The sequence below is a fragment of the Sminthopsis crassicaudata genome, chromosome 5 (assembly GCF_048593235.1).
Source record: "Sminthopsis crassicaudata isolate SCR6 chromosome 5, ASM4859323v1, whole genome shotgun sequence".
Taxonomy (NCBI): Eukaryota; Metazoa; Chordata; class Mammalia; order Dasyuromorphia; family Dasyuridae; genus Sminthopsis; species Sminthopsis crassicaudata.
The window spans coordinates 203,124,219-203,146,645 of NC_133621.1; the positions used below are offsets into that span (position 1 = coordinate 203,124,219).

General features: G+C 33.4%; 1 protein-coding gene and 1 pseudogene across 1 annotated transcript in view; both read left to right on the top strand.

Annotated features, from left to right (window-relative positions):
* The window catches only part of LRRK2 (leucine rich repeat kinase 2), a 173,807-nt gene that overhangs the window by 106,458 nt on the left and 44,922 nt on the right, over positions 1 to 22,427 (top strand). The window contains 6 exon segments of the mRNA XM_074269491.1: positions 613 to 842; positions 2,216 to 2,343; positions 8,427 to 8,645; positions 17,069 to 17,270; positions 18,279 to 18,367; positions 21,296 to 21,480. Of these exon segments, the coding sequence (XP_074125592.1) occupies positions 613 to 842; positions 2,216 to 2,343; positions 8,427 to 8,645; positions 17,069 to 17,270; positions 18,279 to 18,367; positions 21,296 to 21,480 (1,053 nt within the window).
* LOC141542859 (tetratricopeptide repeat protein 29-like) lies at positions 12,890 to 14,180 on the top strand (annotated as a pseudogene).

The following is a 22,427-nucleotide window of genomic DNA, read 5'->3' on the forward strand; positions in this document are numbered from 1 at the left end:
ATTCTGTCACTTAACTATGCCTTTTCACCAGGCTTGGAACGTTCTTTTTCCTCTTTCACCCTCTTTCTTTAGCTTCCTTCAAAATTCAGCTTGAAGAACTTTTTTTTTAAAAGCCTTTTTTGTTTCTCTTCTTTTCTCTCCTCCCCAATCCCATCCCCTCCCCTCATGCTTTCAACTATGAGATTAATTTCTATTTACATTCTATATTTTGCATGTACATAATTGTTTGCTTGCTGTTTCCTCCATTAAAACATAAAGTCTTTGGGAATAAAGTACCATATTTTTTCCTTTCTTTGCCTCAGTGCAGTGTCCGACACTTAGTAAATGTTTAATAAATACTTGTAGCTAGAACATCTTCCAAAATGTATAGTAGTTACTTTTAGCACACTGATGAAGAGAATAAATATGCCATTGAAAATTTGTATCTTTCAGAGTATCAAAATTATAATTTTCTTAAAATAAATGTAGGCGTATTCTCTGAAATGCAGACTATGGTAAATATTATTTTCAGATTATTTAGAAGTTGAATTATGACAAAAATGCCTATAATTATTCAATGTAATGACAGTGCTATATTAGTGTATTACTTTAATAGTTTCTTTGAAATGACAGGTTTCTTCAACAGAGGTTAAAGAAGGCCGTGCCATATAATCGAATGAAACTTATGGTTGTGGGAAATACTGGCAGTGGAAAAACTACATTGTTGCAACAGTTGATGAAGTATAAAAAAACAGATTTGAGCACCCTGAGTACTACAGTAGGCATAGATGTAAAAGACTGGTCTATCCACCTGAGGAGCAAAGGGAAGAAAGAGCTAATCCTAAATGTCTGGGATTTTGGAGGTATCCATTTCAACAGAATGTTTCATCTAGTTCAACATCTACTAATTAATTATATCAACTTTTTGATATTATTCTCAAGTTGTTAATGATGTTTGACATTAGAAAAGAATATTTTTGTTTATACTGGCATGGATTGTGGAAATTACTTGGTCTTCTCAAAGATTGAGCCTGTGGAATGAAAAGCTGTAGCAGATCCTACCAAACTGGCAAGGTTTTGAGAATGGGTTTAGTTATAAATTGTATGTCCATCATTTGAGGAGCATTCTAGATTTATTTGGAAAGTCTCATCACTATCATCACTATGTTGGCTGCAATTTTTTTTAAAAAACAATTCTCAAAGTTCTGTAAATTATAGAGGAATTGTCAATTGCAGTTATGGAGGCAAATACATGCACCAATGAAATCACAGAAAAAGAATTTAGTGTATAGAGTTTAGAAAAACATTTATTTTCTTCTTAAAATTCATGAAATAAAGTTGATGGTGGGAAGAGGAAGAATCCTAGGACTATTTTCCTTCTTCAACTATACCAGTTGTGCCTTAACTAATAAAGTAGATGTAAGTAGTGAAATGGAAAGTAGCTGGCAAAAACTGAGAGTATAAATAGTAACTGGCTTTTTCAGAATCAAATTTACACTCACAATCACAATCACAATCAACTTCTGGCATACATTTTTGGACTCCCTAACACAAAGCAACTATTTTTCTTCTTTTAAAAATTACTCAATTCATTTTAAAAGTCATTTTTGGCCAGTCAGATCTTGCTCTGGTACTTCATCTTGAAATGGAAGTCATTTTTCTGGCTTTTGAATCCAATGTCAATAGAACTATAAGTTTGATAGGATTTGTCAAGACTGGAAATGTGTCGAATATAAACTGATGATATACTAATATACACATATACACACATATGTATATACTTGTGATCTTAGACAAGTCATTTAACATTTGATCCATGAATCCCTGTTTTTTTTTCTGTTTTTTTTTTTTTTTTAATTTTCAAAGTTAGTTTTCCTTCTCTTTTTTAAGATCAAGTTTTTTAAATAGTCACATGGGTACAGAGTAAAACTGGGCTTAGAGAAAGAACACTGGATTTGGAATCTGAGGATATCTTTTGCCATTCATCTGAATTTTGTCAATTCATTTAACCTTTTGGAACTTAATTTTTCTTATTTATATAATGAGAGAATTGGATTAGGTTGTCTTTAAAACTTTCCAATTATTTCTTCTATGATCTCTTAAAATCTCTAATTAGGTAGTGATATCACATAAACTAGGCCCTGTGCTTTCTATCAAATAGCAAACATTATTGTAACAGAAATGCATAGTTGCTTGTTACCATAGGCATGGTAACATATATGACTTTTTCATTTAGGAAGAGAAGAGTTCTATAGCACTCACCCTCACTTTATGACACAACGAGCATTATATCTTGCTGTATATGATCTTAGTAAAGGAAGAGCTGAAGTAGATGCTATGAAGCCATGGCTTTTCAACATAAAGGTAACTAAACAATTTAAAATTTTCAAATAATTTTTCTTAAAATTCCAAAATAATTTGGTCTTAATTCATTTAAAGCAGTTACTTTCTGTTGTCTCTTTATGAATCATTACATTTTAAGAAAAGATTAATATTATAAAAAACGTGTGTCATTTACAATAGTAGATATTCTAAATAATTTAGTACTTGATATCTCTGAATAGGTCACAATATTTGATCAATGATATAGGTGATCTTAAGGATTCAGTGCTAGATTTCAGCTAGAAAATGAAAATGTAATTTATCCCCAGACATCTTTTTTTTTAATTTTTTAAAATTTTTATTTATTTATTTTATTAATAGTTTTTATTTACCAGATATATGCATGGATAATTTACAACATTGACAATTGCCAAACCCTTTGTTCCAACTTTCCCCTTCCTTCCCCCACCCCAGATGGCAGGTTGACCAATACATGTTCAATATGTTAAAGTATAAATTAAATACAATATATGTATACATGTCCAAACAGTTATTTTGCTGTCCAAAAAGAACTGGACTTTGAAGGAAATCCAAAATGCAGGTGGACAAAGTTAGAGGGATTGGGAATTCTATGTAGTGGTTCATAGTCATCTCTCAGAGTTCTTTTGCTGAGTGTAGCTGGTTTAGTTCATTACTGCTCTGTTGGAACAAATTTGGTTCATCTCATTGTTGAAAATGGCCACATCCATCAGTATTGATCATCATACACATACAGATCCCTTTCCCTTCTTTAAGATCTCTTTGGAATATAAGCCCAGTAGTAACACTGCTGGGTCAAAGGATATGCACAGTTTGATAACTTTTTGAGCAGAGTTCCAAATTGCTCTCCAGAATGGTTGTATGTATTCACAATTCCACCAACGATGTATCAATGACCTTGTTTCCCCACATCCCCTCCAACATTCTGCATTATCTTTCCCTGTCATTCTAGCCAATCTGACAGGTGTGTAGTAGTATCTCAGAGTTGTCTTAATTTGCATTTCTTTGATTAATAATGACTTGGAGCATCCTTTCATATGGCTAGAAATAGTTTCAGTTTCTTCATCTGAGAATTGTCTGTTCATATCCTTTGACCATTTATCAACTGGAAAATGGCTTGATTTCTTATAAATTTGATTCAGTTCTCTGTATATTTTGGAAATGAGGCCTTTATCGGAACCTTTGACTGTAAAAATGTTTTCCCAGTTTATTGTTTCCCTTCTAATCTTCTCTGCATTAGTTTTCAATTTGATGTAATCAAAGTTTTCCACTTTGTGATCAACAATGATCTCTAGTTCTTCTTTGGACATAAATTCATTCCTCTTCTACAGGTCTGAGAGGTAAACTATCATATGTTCCTCTAATTTATTTATAATCTCATTCTTTATGCCTAGGTTATAAACCCATTTTTGACCTGACCTTGGTGTACGGTGTTAAGTGTGGGTCAATGCCTAGTTTCTGCCATATTAATTTCCAGTTTTCCCAGCAATTTTTGTCAAACATTGAGTTCTTATCCCAAAAGCTGGGGTCCTTGAGTTTGTCAAACACTAGACTATTAAAGTTATTGATTATTTTGTATTAAAGTTATTGATTATTTTACCGGACATCTTCTTAAGAACCCCAGTCTAAAAAATGAATACCAAGTTCTCAATGTTACCTTTTAAATGAATATTCTTTGAGCATAAACTCTTTTAATAACTGTGTAGTACAATTAACATCTCATTTATTCAGTAATAGAAGGAAACATAACATAGGGATGAATTTTCTATATAATTGAAGATCACTCCATTATAGATAACAATGCTATTTTATATTAACTATTTTAAATAAAAATGTTCTAAATATATATATATATATATATATATATGTATATATCCTTTATATGCTTTTACATGGTACATTTTAAAATAGCTTATTTTCTTGATGGGTCAAATTTTTATTATTCAAATTGAACATTATACTATGTTTGAAAATTATCATTTTATGTCTTACATAACAATAAATACATAAGTGCACAGACTTTGTGATGACTGTGATTGGTATTTTGGTTACTTCTTGGTTTTCGGCTATGTTCTTGATAATTGAGGTTGTCAGGTGAATTTTTTCAGTAAATGAGTGTTATAATCACTTCTTATTTAAACTCAAAAACATAAAATTTCAATTCATAATGGATAATTAAAATTGCCATTTTTCAAAAATCCTAGAAACTGTTAGTAAAGGATTGTGTAGAAATTTGAAACCTTACCAATTTTTAAAAAATCTTGATGATTTCCTATTTGCTCTACTTCTTATTAAAAATATGGACACATGTGATCCTGAGCAAGTCACTTAACCCCAATTGCCTCAGTGAAAGAAAAAGAAAAGAAAAAGAAAGAAAGAGACACCTAACTATAGATTTATAAGAACTGACAATCAAACTTTTATTTTTTAAAGTTCTATTCTTACTAATGTGTACTAAGTATGATAATGAATACGGTATGGTAATGAATACTGAATTTTGAGTTAAGGAACTTGTTTTTCAATGTTACTCAGTTGACTAAGGTGTGAGAAAGTAACTGATTAGGGGGTACTCTTAATCTTATTGGGGTATCTTTTTTCTCAACATTTTTGGCACCCAATATGAGGCCCCCATTTGGCCCCCTAAATTTTATGCTCTCTTTCTTATGGTAAGCTCTTTGCACCTGATCCTATAGCTGAAGTGATACCCCAAGCTCTTAGGAAGCTTTTCTGGATTGTCAGCTCCACGCTCTGCAAATTTTCCTTGCTAGGAATACTGCCTGACTTGGAATCTCTTTCCATTTCTCAGCAAAGTTGTTTCTTGACTAAGGAACCTTTGTCATTTTTCACCTCTGTGGGATGCCAGTGGAGGTGGGTACTATAGGAATTTTTAAACCTCTGGGTGTATTTGGACAGGCACTGGCTAAAGATTTAAGAAACTTGGAACTGTTTATTTGCAGCCTCATTACCTGCAGCCCAGCCTGAGAGACTTCTCTGGCTGCTGCTATTAAAAACCCTTAACTTTCTCACTCTCGAGACTATCAAATATCTTTGTCTAAGGCCCACATTGCCAGTTAGTCCATTAAGTATTTGGGCCATGAATTAGCTCCCACTTCCCATTCCTTCTCAGAAAAGTGGAAGTAGGTGATCTTGTCACTCTCTGAACCTGCCTCAAAGAAAGCTAAACTGACCTCTGTCCCAGCATTAGCCCTACCAGATTTAAACAGGGAAAATCAAGTGGGTTATTCTTTAGTGAGTCTCAGTACTGTGAAGGTCAAGCCACTCCTGGGACTTCTGCCCAGAGGAGGATTCTTTGTCTTCATCAGAGCTTTAGAATTGGGGAAAGGAATGAAAGTTTACTTCTATGTTGACTCCAAATATGCCTTTCATGCTCTTGGAACTATATAGAAAGAAAGGGAATTTTTGATAATCAGATATTTCCCCATTAAGTATGCAGGGGAAATTCTACAATTATTGCAAGGTGTCCATGGAACTTTAGCCTGCTGTCAAGCAGTATAATAAATCTTTGCCTCTTAACTTGGAGACTGAGTGTGTGAATTCTTTCACCAAATTCACAATACCAATCAGGTGACCCTAATTTTGTTGAGGTGTCTTTATCCTCAACAGCCTTATATTGTTATCAGATTCTCTTTAACTGAGTTTCTTTCTTTGTAAAATGGAACTTATTATCACAGCCTACCCCACAGTATTATTGGAAAGATCAGATAAAATCATAGATATAAGGTACTTTGTAAACCATAAAGAACTATAGAAGTATAAACATAATAATTATTATTTCACTAATTGCTAATTCAATTCTTCATCATGGCATATAGGTGACACCTGGTTTCTTAAGATCTAGGTGACTTTTATGATGCTGGAAAGGTTTCAAGTGTTGTCCTAGTAATAAACTTATATGTATATGGTTGAAGAACTAGTCTGTTTGGAGAGTTCTATTTATCATCAAAAGTTTGATGGCCAGATAATTTTTAAACAATAAATACTAATCAAGATTATCCAATAAAGCAGATGAGGAAAAATTATATTTATCATATTACTGGTGACCCAGATAAATTGTACTTCCATCTATTCCTAGTCATTACCTGTGTATAGGCTTAAAAATATTATTAGCTATTTGAAAAGAAATGACAGAAATTATTCTCAAGAATTGACCAACATTCCTCAGTTTTTGCTAAAAGGATAAGAGTCGCCTTCTAGAAATTACAATTCAGTTCTACAACATTAAGTCCCTACCTTATACAAGGCACTCTACTAAATGCTGAATATTCAAATAGTAGGTAGCATTTATAAAGCCTAGATAACCCACTTTATCATCATACCAATGTTGGGAGACAATGTTGTTACGAAGTATAGGCATAGAGAAGTTTATTTTAATACTGTAAAAAATGTCTATCTTAAACTCAAAGCAAGCATTGCAAGGATTGGGGATAGACTGGAATATTCTCAGTAGATACAAGAGTGAAATATGAATGTCCATTATTATTTGGTATGTTTCTGAAAAGGTTAATAATAGCAATAAGATAGAAGAAAGAAATTAAAGGTTTAAGGATAGGTGAAGAGAAGAACAATAATTAAGATAAAAGCTTCAGCAAAGTTACAGACTACAAATAAACTCTCAAAAATTAACAGTATTTCTATATAATAGTAACAAAAACATTATCTTTTGGGAATTACAGTTCCTAGAGACTTACTTATCTTGGTCCTAAAAATTTTCTTTCTCTGCCAACAACAACAAAAAAATTTCTCTCCGAATTTCTGTGCACAAAGATAAAAATTAAAGTCTTTTGTCTTAAAAAGTTTGCATTTGCTGCAAATTAAAAAACAACTCTGAGATACCACTACACACCTGTTAGATTGGCTAGAATGACAGGGAAAGGTAATGCAGAATGTTGGAGGGGATGTGGGAAAACAGGTATACTGATACATTATTGGTGGAACTGTGAATACATCCAGCCATTCTGGAGAGCAATTTGGAACTATGCTCAAAAAGTTATCAAACTAACTGTACATACACTTTGACCCAGCAGTGTTGGCTACTGGGTTTGTGTAACAAAGAGATCATAAAGAAGGGAAAGGGACCTGTATGTGCAAGAATGTTTGTAGCAGCTCTCTTTGTGGTGGCCAGAAACTGGAAACTATGTGGATGCCCCTCAGATGGAGAATGGCTGAATAAATTGTGGTATATGAATAGTATGGAATATTATTGTTCTGTAAGAAATGACCAACAGGATGATTTCAGAAAGGCCTGGAGAGACTTACATGAATTGATGCTGAGTGAAATGAGCAAGACCAGGAGATCATTATACACTTCAACAATACTGTATGATGATCAATTCTGATGGACGTGGCCCTCTCCAACAATGAGATGAACCAAATCAGTTCCAATAGAGCAGTAATGAACTGAATCAGTTACACCCAGTGAAAGAACTCTGGGAGATGACTATGAACCACTACATAGAATTTCCAATCCCTCTAATTTTGTCCGCCTGCATTTTGGATTTCCTTCACAGGCTAATTGTACACTATTTCAAAGTCCGATTCTTTTTGTTCAGCAAAACAACTGTTTGGTCATGTATACATATATTGTATTTAATTTATATTCTAACATATTTAACATGTATTGGTCGACCTGCCATCTGGGGAGGGAGGAGGGGAAAAATTGGAAAAAAAAAGTTTTGGCAACTGTCAACTTTGTAAAATTACCCATGCAAGTATCTGGTAAATAAAAACTATTATTATTTTTTTTAAAAGTTTGCATTTGCACATGAGTATCTTATCCATTTCAGTCTATGTTTTTGAGTATAAGAATCATCTCACCTCTTATATTTGTTTATCCTGACCCAGGAACAGGATCATTACATAGTTAATGCTTAGTGATATATTAACATTGCATTTGTATAATATTAGATTACTAATTTTCAATTTAAAGTGTATTAAAATTATGGCCCCTTCAAGTATTAAAGTGCTGTTTTCATTAGTGGCAGTGCTATAGGAGTTACCCTCAATAGAATTAAAAGAAAATCCTAATTCTAGATTAAACTTGGATTTTTCTTGACTTTCTCCTATAGGCTCGGGCTTCTTCCTCACCAGTGATTCTAATTGGTACACATTTGGATGTTTCTGATGAAAAACAGCGAAAAGACTCCATAAGCAAAATCACCAGGGAGCTATTAAACAAAAGAGGGTTCCCTGAAATACGTGATTACCATTTTGTGGATGCTACAGAAGAAAGTGAGCCATTAGAAAAACTTCGGAAAAGTATCATAAAAGAGAGTCTAAACTTCAAGGTATTATTTAATGTTCTTATATTGGAGTTTATGAGTGCCTAACTAGTGTGAATTTTCTTAGTTCATTTTGTTTGATTTCTAGTCAGAATAATGTAGGCATTGTATATAAACAGATGGCATTAAAACCAGGAAGATCTGATTTCAGGTTATGTTTTTAACACATAAGTATCTGTGTGACCCTGGGCAAGTTATTTAACTTCTCAGTGTTAGAAGACTATAAACTGCACCTGCCTTGGTAGAGAGAATTTCTACAAATAAAAGTTCCATATACTAAGGAAATCACAAAACTGCTCCTTTTCTCTTATACTCAGAAATACTTTGTATTACTAAATTTCTACTCTAAGGCCTCATCATAGCATGGAGGTGTTCCTGGGCTCATTCAACTTCAACTCAATTCAATTGATAATTAACTATATGCTCTTAAAGACACTTTGCTGGGGTCTAATAGAGTCTTGCTGTGTTGGTTCTCTGAGTAACCTAGGGGCAGCAAGCCCATTCTCAGTCTATGCTTATAGCAAAGCAGCTAAAAAGCCTGTTGTCTTCCTACTTTTTCCTCTTCCCATGGATGGGAATGGAGAAGCAGCAAAGAACAATTAATTACCTCTGAGAGACTTCACCTTTCTAAAACTATACATAGTCCCAATGGTTCAGGTAGTTGAAATGGCACAAACTTTAGCTTTCTTCCAATCAACAGCCTCTGATTCTATCTGCTGACTGCTTCTCCTGGCATTTTCTTAACTCCTACTTTTTTTTTAAATTGCTTCTTTTTATTGTCTTCTATTCCACTGCCTTTTTAAAAACTCCTTCTAAAGGATCAAATCAGAGCTTTGTCATGGTTTAACCCGTAACCATGGGTTAAACAAAAAAAAAAAAAAAAAAAATGCAACTTTGTTACTTATGCAAATGCAAATGTCACTTTGTCCCAGTTTTCAAAGTTTCATATTTCCACATCAAATTTATTTAAAAACTGAATGCTACTTTCAGTTAAAGCTTTTTACTCTCCCAAAAGGTAGATTTTTGGTAACTTTTTTAATGCCCTCATTCCCAAAATTTCAGCCCCATACTGGAAATGAGCTTGTACAATTCAGTTCAATTCAACTGATAATTAACTATATCCATCATTAAAGTCTCTTTGCTAGGGCGTAATGATTAAAAAGAAAAGTCTTAGTTTTCTAAGAGCTTATATTTTGATAGAGAAAATAGTATTTTGATATAAATGGGCTAGATGTTACATTACATAGTCTTGAACTTGAAGTTAAGTAGAGTTAAGCTCAAGTCTTACCCCAGAAATTTGAGACCCTGGATAGCACTACCTCTCTTAGCATCACTTTTTTCCTCTACAAAATGAGAATAAAAATAATAGCACCTACTTTTCAGATTTGTGAAAATTAAATGAGATAATACATGTAAGGCAAACCTTCAGGCACTGTTTAAATGTTAGCTGTAATAAAAATATAAATTAGTATGTAATTTATTAGTATATGTATAATATATAAATTATTATATAATAAATATATAATAAATACTTATATATTATAGTAATATTATAATTATTATTAGTAATAAATAAGTATCTATTATATACTTATTATCTGTATAATAAGTATGTTAGTATATAATAAGGTTAGGTTACAAAATAGTACTAGAGGTTCAAAGAGTGAAGTTCCTCTGATGTTCCTTTCCTTCCTTCTCATTTGTATATATTCTTATCATATACCTTATTTTTAAGAAATAGCAAATTCTACCACAGTCTTCATCCTTTCTATACTAGTCTATTCCTCCTCTTGCCTTCCTTTATCTTTCTCATGTTAAAACCTCAGAATGGAACCAATCTATCCACACCCATATCTTCTGTTTTTCTTATTTGATTCTTCTTGCTTGTATTTATGTTATGTATGTTAAAATGATGACATTTTTGTTTGCAGATTTAGGGTCTGTTATATGTTACTTATTGTTTTTTATTGAATTTATTGAAGATTATTTGGTCTGCTGCAAACTTAAGGCTTTTGCTAGACTAAGTATATGGCAGCTGGGCAGCAACAGATAGTTTTAAGTTTATCTTTTAACGAATTTATGAGCTCTACTGGAATAAATAGCTAAGACATTTTTAAAAATCGGGCATCCTGTAACTTTTACATTCAAATGAATATTAACACTTTCAAATCAATAACCTTAGAGTCAAAATATTTTTGATATCATTTTTGTCATCTTCAGATCCTGATCTAAGAAATGATCAAGAGAGAAATGAAAAGTTACAGTTGAAGTGAATAATATTTTTGTTCACAGGAGCATGAAATAAACATGGGGAAAATATGGAGTTCTTTTTAGGTCAACCATGAAATAATAGTTATTGTAACTATTATTTTACAATGTCTCAAATGCCATATTTCAAGTTTCCAACAGAACTTCAAGAGTAGTATTTGTTATTTAATGTTGATGGAACCACTTCTGGACCCACCTTCTCCACTAAGGAATCCCTCTGCTCTGTATCTGGATATTCTACTTTGATTAGATATAGTCCTAGGGGAGCCTAGTCTCATGATAAATTTACTTAAAGGTTATATTATGACTGAAGTCTTATGGGGAGTGAGAGAGTTGGAAAAGTATTCAATAAAAATGTGGCAGGTACATATATTCCTACACTTAAAAGAAATCCTCAGGGGCAGCTAGATGGGGCAATGGATAGAGCAGTAATCCTGGAATCAGGAGGACATGAGTTCAAATATACTCCCAGGCACTTGCTTAATGCTTATTAGCTATATGATCCTGGGCCCAGTTGCTTCACTAACAAAAAAAAATTAATCTTAAACATAAAGACTCAAAGCAAATATTAATAGAATAAGTTAAGATAGGCTTTAATAACAGTTAAGTACTGTTATAATTTCCTGGGAGGCTGATACCTAAACATCAGAAAATAAAGCATTAATTTTGCTTAAATTTTTATTTAGATTGCTAATAAGCATTTTATATTTCACTTTCATTATACATTACTCGCATGGTTTCCACTACATGTTTGATGGTAAAATGGCTAGGCTAGGGCCAACATTTACTAGTAGTCATCCTCTCAGCTCCAAATCAATGAAACCCAGAACCTCTGGTCTTCTTAAATTCAAATAGTCGTCTCCAAACTTTTATATATCTCCCTCAATATAAATACTTCTCATTAAAATCAGAAAAGAATAAATAGGCAGAAAAAGAAGCCTTGAGCCTAAGCAAATATGCCTACTTGAGCTTTCCTATTAGTGGCCACACGGGTGCGCCATGATGTTGTTAGAGAAAAGCCAGCTCTTCTCCCCTACTCATTGGAAGTCTCCCTGGAAAGCTAAAGAAAGAAGGACCGGAAGGATAACTGTCTCTTCTTTTAACTATTTAATTCAGTAACCTGTCCTCCCGTCATTAATACCAAGGAGAGGAGGAACATCATATCACTTGTGTTTTGCCTTACCAAAACAACTGGTTCACCACATGTCTAGAAATAGTCTCTGAAGCTTCTACATAGGACTAAGAAAAAGAACTCTGCGGATACTGCATCAGATGGACCTCGTCACACTTGCCCTACTTAAACTTCCAAATCACATTTTCAATCTCTATAAGTATTCAAGCACAAATTTGAAGATGAGTCATTGCCAGTTTCAACTTGCATAAAATTTGTTTAAAATAAATTCCATTACTAGAGAAATAGATAGAGTTTGCCCTCTAGTGGTCTCAAGAATCATTTATTTAAATTGTAATGAGTTGAATAGTCAGTGAACTGAATAAAAAAGGCCTTGAAAGTATTTTATATAGAAAATGTCCTCTGTAAGTCATTCAGATTTTCTTCCTTTCATTTTCTGTGAAAGTACAAGTTATTACCTTCATTCTATTTGTAATAGGTCTATTAATATCTCCTTGAATGGAAAGCTTAATGGATTTTCTTTGCTCATTTTTATGTAATTATCATTGGTCTTTAGAAAATCTCTCCTCTGCCTAGCATGAGATTGCGGGGCTGGGGGTGGGGGTGGGGGGTGGGAGAGGAATTAGAAAAGAAAAAACTTGTAAAGGCTATTTATGGTAATACAATTTACCACTGAAGTAAGCAATTTATATAATCAGATCTCCTTAGGGATAAAGATAAAAGGATGCAAAAGTCAATTATCTGGCCACTGGACCCAGATGGCTCTGGAAGAGAAAATTTAAGTCCATTAGACCTGAGATACATCTTACCTAACCATAAAATTGCACAATGATGACTGTCACATGTGCAAATAGATTACTCAAACCTTGCCCTCTTAACAAGAAAGAGGGGAACATGTTTTCCAACAGACAACAGACAAAGGCTCACAAAGGCTCAATTATTAAAAATTAAAGATGAGACAGACAAATATCTAGAATTGAAAGGATTGACCAAAAAAGAGACAGCTGGATACCGAAATTCATACCAAAAGAATATCTGTATAGACATGCTACAACATGATTATTATAAGTCCTTTTGTGAGTTCTTCTCCTGCTCAAAATGTGGATTGCCTTGAGAAAAGCTGAAAAGATTAGGTCAATTTTCTGGATGCAAATGCTCCTAGAGGAGCCCTCTGAGAAACTGGACCAACTGTACTTCTTCCTGACCAAGGCTGAAGATGCTGAGCTCACAGCTTGCTACAAAGAAATGTACAATAATAAACTTGCTTTGGTCCATTATTTTGACAACCCAGATGACAAGTGGTTGAGGAATTACTTTTATGAACGATCTTTTAAGATTGCTCAACTGATCAAAGTTGATGATATAAGAAAGCTAGCAGAAACCTTTGCAAACATGGGTCTTCTCCATGGGGAAAATGGCTATGGCAAGATGCACATGGCCATTTTCTCACATGGCCCGTGAAAATCTCTGGAGGATTTTCACATTGCTAGTAGAAAAAATGCTGAATGACAAATAATACAAATAGGCTATCAGGACTCTACTGAAAACTTGAGGAAAAAGCCAAAAAAAAAAAAGTGGCAAAAAGATGGAAAGAGAAGTTAGTTGCCTTTGCTTTAGGCTTAGCATATCATTCAACTGGAGAGTTCAAATTGGCAAAAATCATCTTATGAAGTTTTCTCAGATATCTCCATTGCTCTATACAATTCTATTAGCCCAAGCCTTAACAAAAGCCTTGGTAAGGAAAAACAATGGAGTCTTACTTGGAAAAAGTTGTAAAAATTTGGAAAAAAAAAAAAAGACTGATAGAAGCCTGTACAATGTTTGGGGACATTTAGCGTGCAAAAGGATTTTTAAAGCAAACTTTTGATGCAACCATTAAGTTTGTGGGTATCCCATTGATGAACAAGACCAAAGTCCACTGTGAAACTGCCAAGCTCACCAGATGGTGACAGCAGTTACATAGAATCTGCTGATTTCAACAACCTTAATCACTTTCTGGAATAGAAATATAACTAAGGCGACATTTTCCCAGAAGCCACTCTTGAGAAGTCTAGTATCTTCAAAAACAGGAGGCTTTCCAGATAATTGACCTGGAGTCAGATATTGACAGCTATTGGAAGGATAAGGAATGTGATTATTAAAGAAGCTTGAACAGCTAAAAACTAAAAGGATATAAAATCACTTTGAACCTTGAGGATTTATTAAAATCAGATCAATTTAAGTATATCCTGGCACAATTAAAATCCACCGTGATTATGCATTTATATAGTTATTCAAATCACAGGAATCACCAATGTGATAGTCTATTAAAATCCATAAAAATAAAATATCCCCCAAAAGATTTTTTTTAAGGTATAACTTAACAAGAACATGAATGGCTTGCATTAAATTGTCATTTTTTTCTTCTGTTTCAAGAATAATAATGCTAGCAATTAAAAGTTTAGCTAACTGTTTCAACTACATCACTTAAGGTTTCTTCTAAGCTAACAAGAACAAAAAAATAGTATTTGGTAAAATTCCAGAATGCTTTTCTATAAGGAATGAATCTTTTTTGCAAAAAGATACCACTATGTTCTTCAGGGCTGTTTCAAATAATTCATTGCCTAGAAAACCCATTGTCTGTTGTCTTAGCTAACAATATGTAATCTCCTCTGCCCAGATCAACAGTGATTGAGTGCAGTCACACCCTATGGAAACCTAGAATCTAGAGATCCTTAGAAAAATCTTGGGCCCCTCTTCCTTGAAAAGTCCAGAAGATTTGGTTGAAGTGAGTTGAAGAAGCCAGTTGAAGATACATTTTTAAAGTATATGGGATTTTTAAACACCATTTATAGCGTGATAGTTGTTAGAAAACTCTGAATATATAAATCTATTTTAGTATAATAAAGACTTTTTGCCACTTTTAAAAAAGATTTTTTTAAGAAAGGATGCAAAAATCAATGGTAAGAAATCATCTGTTGGAGGAAAATGAAAAAAAAAATATGTGAAGTTGAAAGACCAAAGTTTTGTCTCAAAAACAAGAAATACCCTGGGTAATTGAGCTGAAAATAACAGGCTTCGTAGCTAAGGCAAAGCATCTTACACATTAAGTAGGGGAAAAAAGAAAAGGAAATCTCAGTCTCAGGCTGACAGTTGATTTAGAAGAAGGAAAAAAAAAAACTCTCAGCTGTCTCAAGTGCAGGAAATCATTTGAAGGAGTCAAGTAAAACTCAGCTTCTAGTGGTAAGAAAACTAAGCAACTTAGTCTCTCCCACCGAGGGCATTGTCAGATTTATCTGAGGATGAAAAAAAAAGGCCTTTGGTTTCTCTCTCTTTTCTTTCAAATGAAAGGGCTTCAATTAAGGCTAATCACCGTATAGAACTTCAGGATCTACTTTTAAGAAAAAAAAATGCCTATGTGAAAAGGAAAGGTCCCCAACTTGACTTGATTTTCACAGTAGAAGAAATTTATTCTGAGGCTTCTTCAACAAAGAAAAGATAAAAAAGAACGTTATGATATTATGGATGACCAAGGCACAACCCTAGAAGAGGAAAATAACTTAAAAAATAGCTGTTTTCAAAATGTTTGGGAAAGAATCAACTTGCCCACAAAACAATTAAAATAATTTGGGTTTTGTTTCTTTGTTTTTTGCTGAGGCAATTGGGGTTAAGTGATTTGCCGAGGGTCACACAGCTAGGAACTGTTAAGTGTCTGAGGTCATATTTGAACTCAGGTCCTCCTGACTTCAGGGCTGGTGCTCTATCCACTGTCCCAATTAGCTATCCCTAGTATTAAACAAATGTTAACACTTTTTTTAAAAATTAAGATTAAAAATAAAATGAGAGAATAGAGAAGAAAATCAGAATGAGGATCAACAACTTAATATATGAGGTATAAAAATGGATCAAATAAAATATTTAGTATAAAAAGTTGGATTTAAACTAGGAATACAGAGTTGGTTTAATGTTAGGAAAATTGAGTAATATTAATAAAAAAATCAACAAAAGCCATGTGTTTGTATCAATAAATACTGAAAATGCTTTTGACAAAGTACAACCCCTATTTCTGTTAAAAGCATTGGAAAAATCAGGAATGGGTGAACAAAGATAAATTAGGATCCTTTCCAATAAATTAGGGGTGTATTAAACATAATCACCATTATCTCTTCTATTTGACATAGCACTAGAAAGGCTGCCTATAGAAATAAGATGATGAAAAAAAATTTGAGGGAATAACCATCAGTAAAGAAAACAACACTTTTTTCAAATAATCTGATAATATACTTTAAAAATGCTAAAGAGTCAACTAAAATTAAATTGAAGTGATAACATTACAAACTTCTAGAATATAAAATTAATCTACCTAATCATTAGCATTTTTATATAACCCAATAAAACCTAGTAAGAAGAGAAAGGGGAAATCTATTGAAATTTACTATATGGAAAATATTTAATAGTTTATATGCAAAGATACAAGATGTATTGGATAAATGCTCCCCACAAACAAATTTACAAAAATGCAGAGTTAATTGGAAAAACCATTAATTTCTAGCATAATAAATGAGCCAATATAATAAAAATTACAATCTTGTCTAAATAAGCCTATGTATTCAACAAAAGAAGCATGCATCTGTAGGCAAAGTGTTGCCAGGTTCTGTATTCTGCCTCTTCAGTGTTATCTCTACCAAATTTCCACCTTTACCCCTGTCATCTTAGAAACATTTAGAAAGAAATGTCTCAATTTGTCCTTTCTGTGGTCACTCTGTTACTATTGTTGTCTATATCTATTCATTCCTTCATTTCTGTGTTTGGGAGTTTTAAAAAGCAAATAATTTCTTCAACTCCGATTTTCTTTCTAAAATTGTTTCAAACTATAATTATTTAATGTCCATCTTCTGCCCTGTGTGATTAAGTTTAGATTTACTGAAGTTAGCCTGGGGTGCATCCTGAGTTCCAGTACTTTGGAACACGTTATTCAATTATCTTCTCCTCTAGAGTGAAAAATGCTTATTCATTCATACAATTATCATCATTTCTGGTATTTGCACAGATCAGAGACCAACCTGTTGTAGGACAGCTAATTCCAGATTGCTACTTGGAACTTGAGAAGAAAATTTTACTGGAGCGAAAGAATGTTCCTACTGAATTTCCAGTAATCAGTCAGAAGCGATTGATACAGTTAGTAAAAGAAAATCATCTACAGTTGGATGAGAATGAACTTCCTCATGCAATTCACTTCCTAAATGAATCAGGTATTTTTAAAAATTCTGGTTTTACTTTTTTCCCCAGAGTTTAAAAATAAAAGTTTAATCAAAACATTGAATAATGAAACTTAAATTCTAAATATAAAATAAACCATTTTTGAAAAGATTCACAAGATCATCTTAAAATAGAATACATGTGTGATCTGCTGTAGAATCATAATACCAAATCATAGGAAATGAAAAGTTAAGGATTTGTTTTTCTGTTAGTCATTCAATTTTAGGGCAATCACTTCATTTTTTTTCAATGAGGAAACTGAAGCTGCCAGATATCAAAATAACTTGCTGTAGAATGTACTTGCTCATAACAGCAGGATCTAAGCCTTGTACATTCAGAATGTCATTATCCAGAATAGAAAAAATTATTGATCCAACTTTAATGTACTTGAAATTATATCTGACTAGAAATATAAAATGAGGAATTGAGATAGGAGCTGGCAAGTAGTATTCTGTCTATTTCCTTGATTTTCTTGACAAAAATATTTTCATAAAAATTTGAAATAATTATTCCTTTCTCCAAATTATTTAAATATTGGATTATTCAGATATTAAATTTGTAACTTATTTTTGACACAGAATGTGTTATAACATACATCTAGTGGTTGGATGAAAAGAAAAATATTCAATTTTTGTTTATCTTTAGATATAAGATCTATGTCAAATAAACATTTATATAATGTTATATGGTTTGCAAAGTAATGGCAGTATTACTGCATTATGGCAGTAGAGAAGCAGTATTTTATAGTGGATATGGAACTACCCTTAAAATCAGTACAACCAAGGCTCATATCCTTTCTCTAAAATATAAACAAGTCACTTATCCTCTTAGTGACACAGGAATTTCTCTGAAACTGTCGGTTGTAGAAGAATTGCAGATATGCATTGGTAAAGGGAGTTTCCTCACTGTTGAATTCCTTACACTGATCCTGAAGTGCAAATAACAAAAAGATAAAAAATATTAGGAGTCATAATTTTCTAATGGTTGGAATTGCATTACAGGTGTTCTGCTACATTTCCAAGACCCAGCATTGCAGTTAAGTGACTTATATTTTGTGGAACCTAGATGGCTATGCAAAATGATGGCACAGGTTAGTCATTTGTACACTAATTGTGGAGTGTGGGGGAGGCATTAATAGCAAGAGAGATCAAGAAAGGTTTCATGTAGAAGTGCGGTTTGAGATAAGCTTTGAATAAAATGGAATATTAAGAGGCATTAATAGGGAAGGTCTGCTTTCCAGGCCAGCCAAGATGGAGAGCCTATACAAATGCAGGAAAGCATAGCGTGCTGTATGTGAGAAACAGAAAGAATGAAAGCTTGATGGGAACCTTACATTTGTAAAGGGGAATAGTATACAATAAGTTTGAAAAATTAAACTGGAGAAAAAAGGGTAAAGGCCTTTAAGTGCCCAGCAAAAGAGTTTGTGTTTGAGTTTATGAGTAATAGGAAATTACTGGCATTTACTGAGAACAGTAATATATAGCTTAAGAATATCACTATGGCAGCTCTATAGAGGCTGAAGTGGTGTGTTGGTGGCTTAGTGGAGAGAATTAAGGCAGGGAAATAACTTAAAGAAATATTGGAAAAAGTTATATTAAGGTGAACATATAATTGGAAAGTTATCTCTTAATATATGGTTATCTCAAAGTCATGTCATTTAAAATTGGAAGGAACTTTTGAAGTCACATCTTCAACTTCCTCTTTATTTTATATACTAGGGAACAGAGAGTTATAGAGGTTAAATGATTGTTGGAGTCACAAAAGCAGTACATGACAGTGCTGTTATTCACACACAAATCTTTTAGCTCATTTCTAGTGATTTTGTACATTTTTTTTCAGAATTCAAATTTCAGAATTCAAAAATGCTTGTAGCATTGTAGCTTGTGGAAAAAATTTTTTTTTCTTTGTATCTGATCTTTTTTGACCTATGCTTGAGATGGTTAAGTGGAAGAAAGCAGTTTGACTAATATTTGAACCCAACAAATTGGAGCCCTAAGGCAAGATGACTACCAGAAGATTTAATGCCAGGACATTAGAGCATTTGTCTAAGCAGAAACACTTCCTAGCTAACTTGGAGGGAAAGTTGAGTCAACACATAATTGGCAATAATGGAATAGAAATAAAGTAGACAGCTTTCAGAGAGTTGGTGTATAATATTTCATTTACTCATCTGGATTGAACATCAAGACTGATTTGATGAAAGTGATAGGGAAATTTAGAAGCCGCTAAATGAAAAACAAGAATTCCAGAGGGTTTACCAGCAGGATGGTTTATCCCTCTAAGAAGACAGCATTTAACTCCATCAAAAGTAAAATACAAGGGAAGTTTAGGGAGTCGCAGGATTCTCAATTTAGTAAAAATAAGAAAGATGAAATTCAATTTTACATGGATAGTAACAATCCAAAGTGCTTTTATGATATCCTTAAGGCTGTTTATGAGCGTATTTATACACCTATGGTATATCACAACTACTCAATGCTGAGGGAGCCACATTGATTAGTGATAAGGACATTCAATGCTAAGCCATTGCCTGCTTACATTTAGTTAAAATCAATCCCTCTCTAACCAAATTTCCAACTGAAGAAGAGATGTTTGAACGCCATTAAGCTCTTCTGCTGTGGCAAAGTACCTAGTATTGATTCTATTCCAGCTAAGATTTACAAGGAATGGTGTAGCGAGCTGTCGTCTCCAGAAGCTGCCAGATCGCTCTCTGGGAAGAGATCTGCTGTGTCTACTCAAATCTCTCAGACAGATTCTTCTTCTTGTAGTGAACCGTTGTCTCCAGACAGTTGCCGTTAACTCTTGTCCAGAGAAGTGACTTCCCTTCCTGAAGAGAGCCCCGTCAGGCCTGATGTAATGCAGAGACTTCTCCTATCTCTGGAGTGGTGTCCTCTTTTATCCTCCCAGAGAATGGGAGTGGGATAATGCAAGGGCTTCTGGGAAGAAGTACTCCAACCAATGAGCTTGCTCTTTCTAGGATTCCTAAGGTGTAAACTCCCTTTACAGGTCTGAGCCAGAGAACTGTCAAGTCAACCTGAGTTCTCACCTTGTAATTGTCCAGACAACCTGAGTTCTCACCTAGTAATCCTAACAGAATGGGTCCATTACTTGTACAAAAACTGACTGAAATTTTCCAAATTACATATCAAGAAGGTCATCACCCAGGACTTCAGGCACACCTCCCTTGTCCATCTCTATCACAAGATAGGAAATAGATTGTCCTCTGACAATCACATGGAGAAGGAGGGGTCTCTTTCTTAGTTTTTGCTGGCAAAGTTCTTGCTGGAGTTTTCCTTAATAGGTTAATCCTTCACCTGGAAGATAGTTATCTCTCTAAGAGCCAGTGTGACTCCAGAAAAGGCCTAGGAACAGTTGAGAAGGTATTTGCAGCCCAACAACTTCAGAAGAACTGCTTGGAGCAGAACAAAGAACTGTATACAACACTCATCCATCTTAACAAGGCTTTTGATTCTGTTACTCATGGGAACTTATGGACGAAATGTGGTTGCCCAGAAAAGTTTATCAGTATCATACATAAATTTGATGATAGCATATTTGCCTGGATTCCGGGTTATGGATGATGCTTTCAAGCTTTCCCAGGCACCAAGGAAGTGAAACAAAGCTGTGTACTTGTTCACATGATATTTAGCATGATGTCTACAACAGTGTTGTCAGAGGCCTTTAACAAAAATGACCATGGCATTATCAACTACCACACTGGGGGCAAATTATTCAACTTGAAAAGCCAAGATAAAATGGAGAGAGAGTTAGTGATTGAGGCAAAAAGAATATATACCCATTTTTCTCTAATTTTTTAACAAGTATGCTTTTATCATATGCCATGTTCTGTTTCTTACAGGCTAAAGTTTTTAATCCTTGTGTAACATCCTTTCTTAATGCAGATGAAAATGTTCTGATCATTTTCTCTTAAGAATAAAACACAAAATATTGTAGAGTTGAAGCCATTCAGAAGATGTAATTCAATTATAACACTGAAAGTAAATATTTTTCCTTTCAGATTTTGACAGTGAAAGTAGAATTTGCTAAATATCCTAAGGGTATTATTCAACGCTCAGATGTGGAAAAGTTCCTTTCAAAGAAAAGCAAATTTCCCAAGAATTACATGTCTCAGTACTTTAAACTCCTGGAAAAATTTCAGATTGCTTTACCAATAGGAGAAGAACATTTACTAGTTCCAAGCAGGTAAACTCTAAATATAAATGTATTATAAAACATTATAAATTTTCATTTCATTTTTTAAATCATGGAAGTTGGACTGATGTCAGTATTAAGTAACTGCCTTCCTCGCTCTCACTATTATTTCTGCCTCACAGATTGTAAAAGTAGTATGTCTTTCTCAAGATTGCATCTTGTTGAAAAGCAGAAAAATGGTATATGTGATCATCAGTGGAACTAAATGCTTTGCTAGATCTGTGATTACACTAGTATGGGTTCTTGTTCACAAATTTCTGTAAATTAATCAGAAATTTCTTTAGTTTGCTCTTAAGGGTACCAGTAAAACACTTGTGCTGTACTATCCATTCTTGCTCTTTAGATAAAATTTTCAATTTCATCTGTAAAGCTTCATGATAAGCTTTATAAGGTTTATTTTTTTTCCAGCCATACTTCTCCTTGTCATTGTATTCTATAAGGTAGAAACTAGAAATGTAATGAAAGAATATAGAATGATAGACTGATTATAATGATATTTTGTTTGGGAAGAATTCTTGAAGGATGAATCACGAACATGAATTGCCTAACTGAAATAAAAAAAAAAAAAAAACTCAGAAAGATTCACAGAATTTTAGAAAAAAAGGATATACTTTAGAGATCATTTACTCTAGTTCAACCCCATAATATTTCTAGATGAGGAAATATGAGCATGAGAGATTAATTGACTTGACCAATATATAGCAAGTTAATGAGTACACTTTTGTTTTGTAACAATCATTAGATGGATTGGGTTCTAGTTTAGACTATGTCACTAATAGGCAGTGCAATTTGTCTAGATTTTCGTGAGCCTCCGTTTTTCCTCTCTGAAAAAAAGGTTGTACTAGATGTCTGTCTCTTTCTGTTTCAGATCTTGTGACATTCATAACTGTTACCTTACAGCAAAGAAATGGAACTAGTTTAATATGTAGCTTATTATT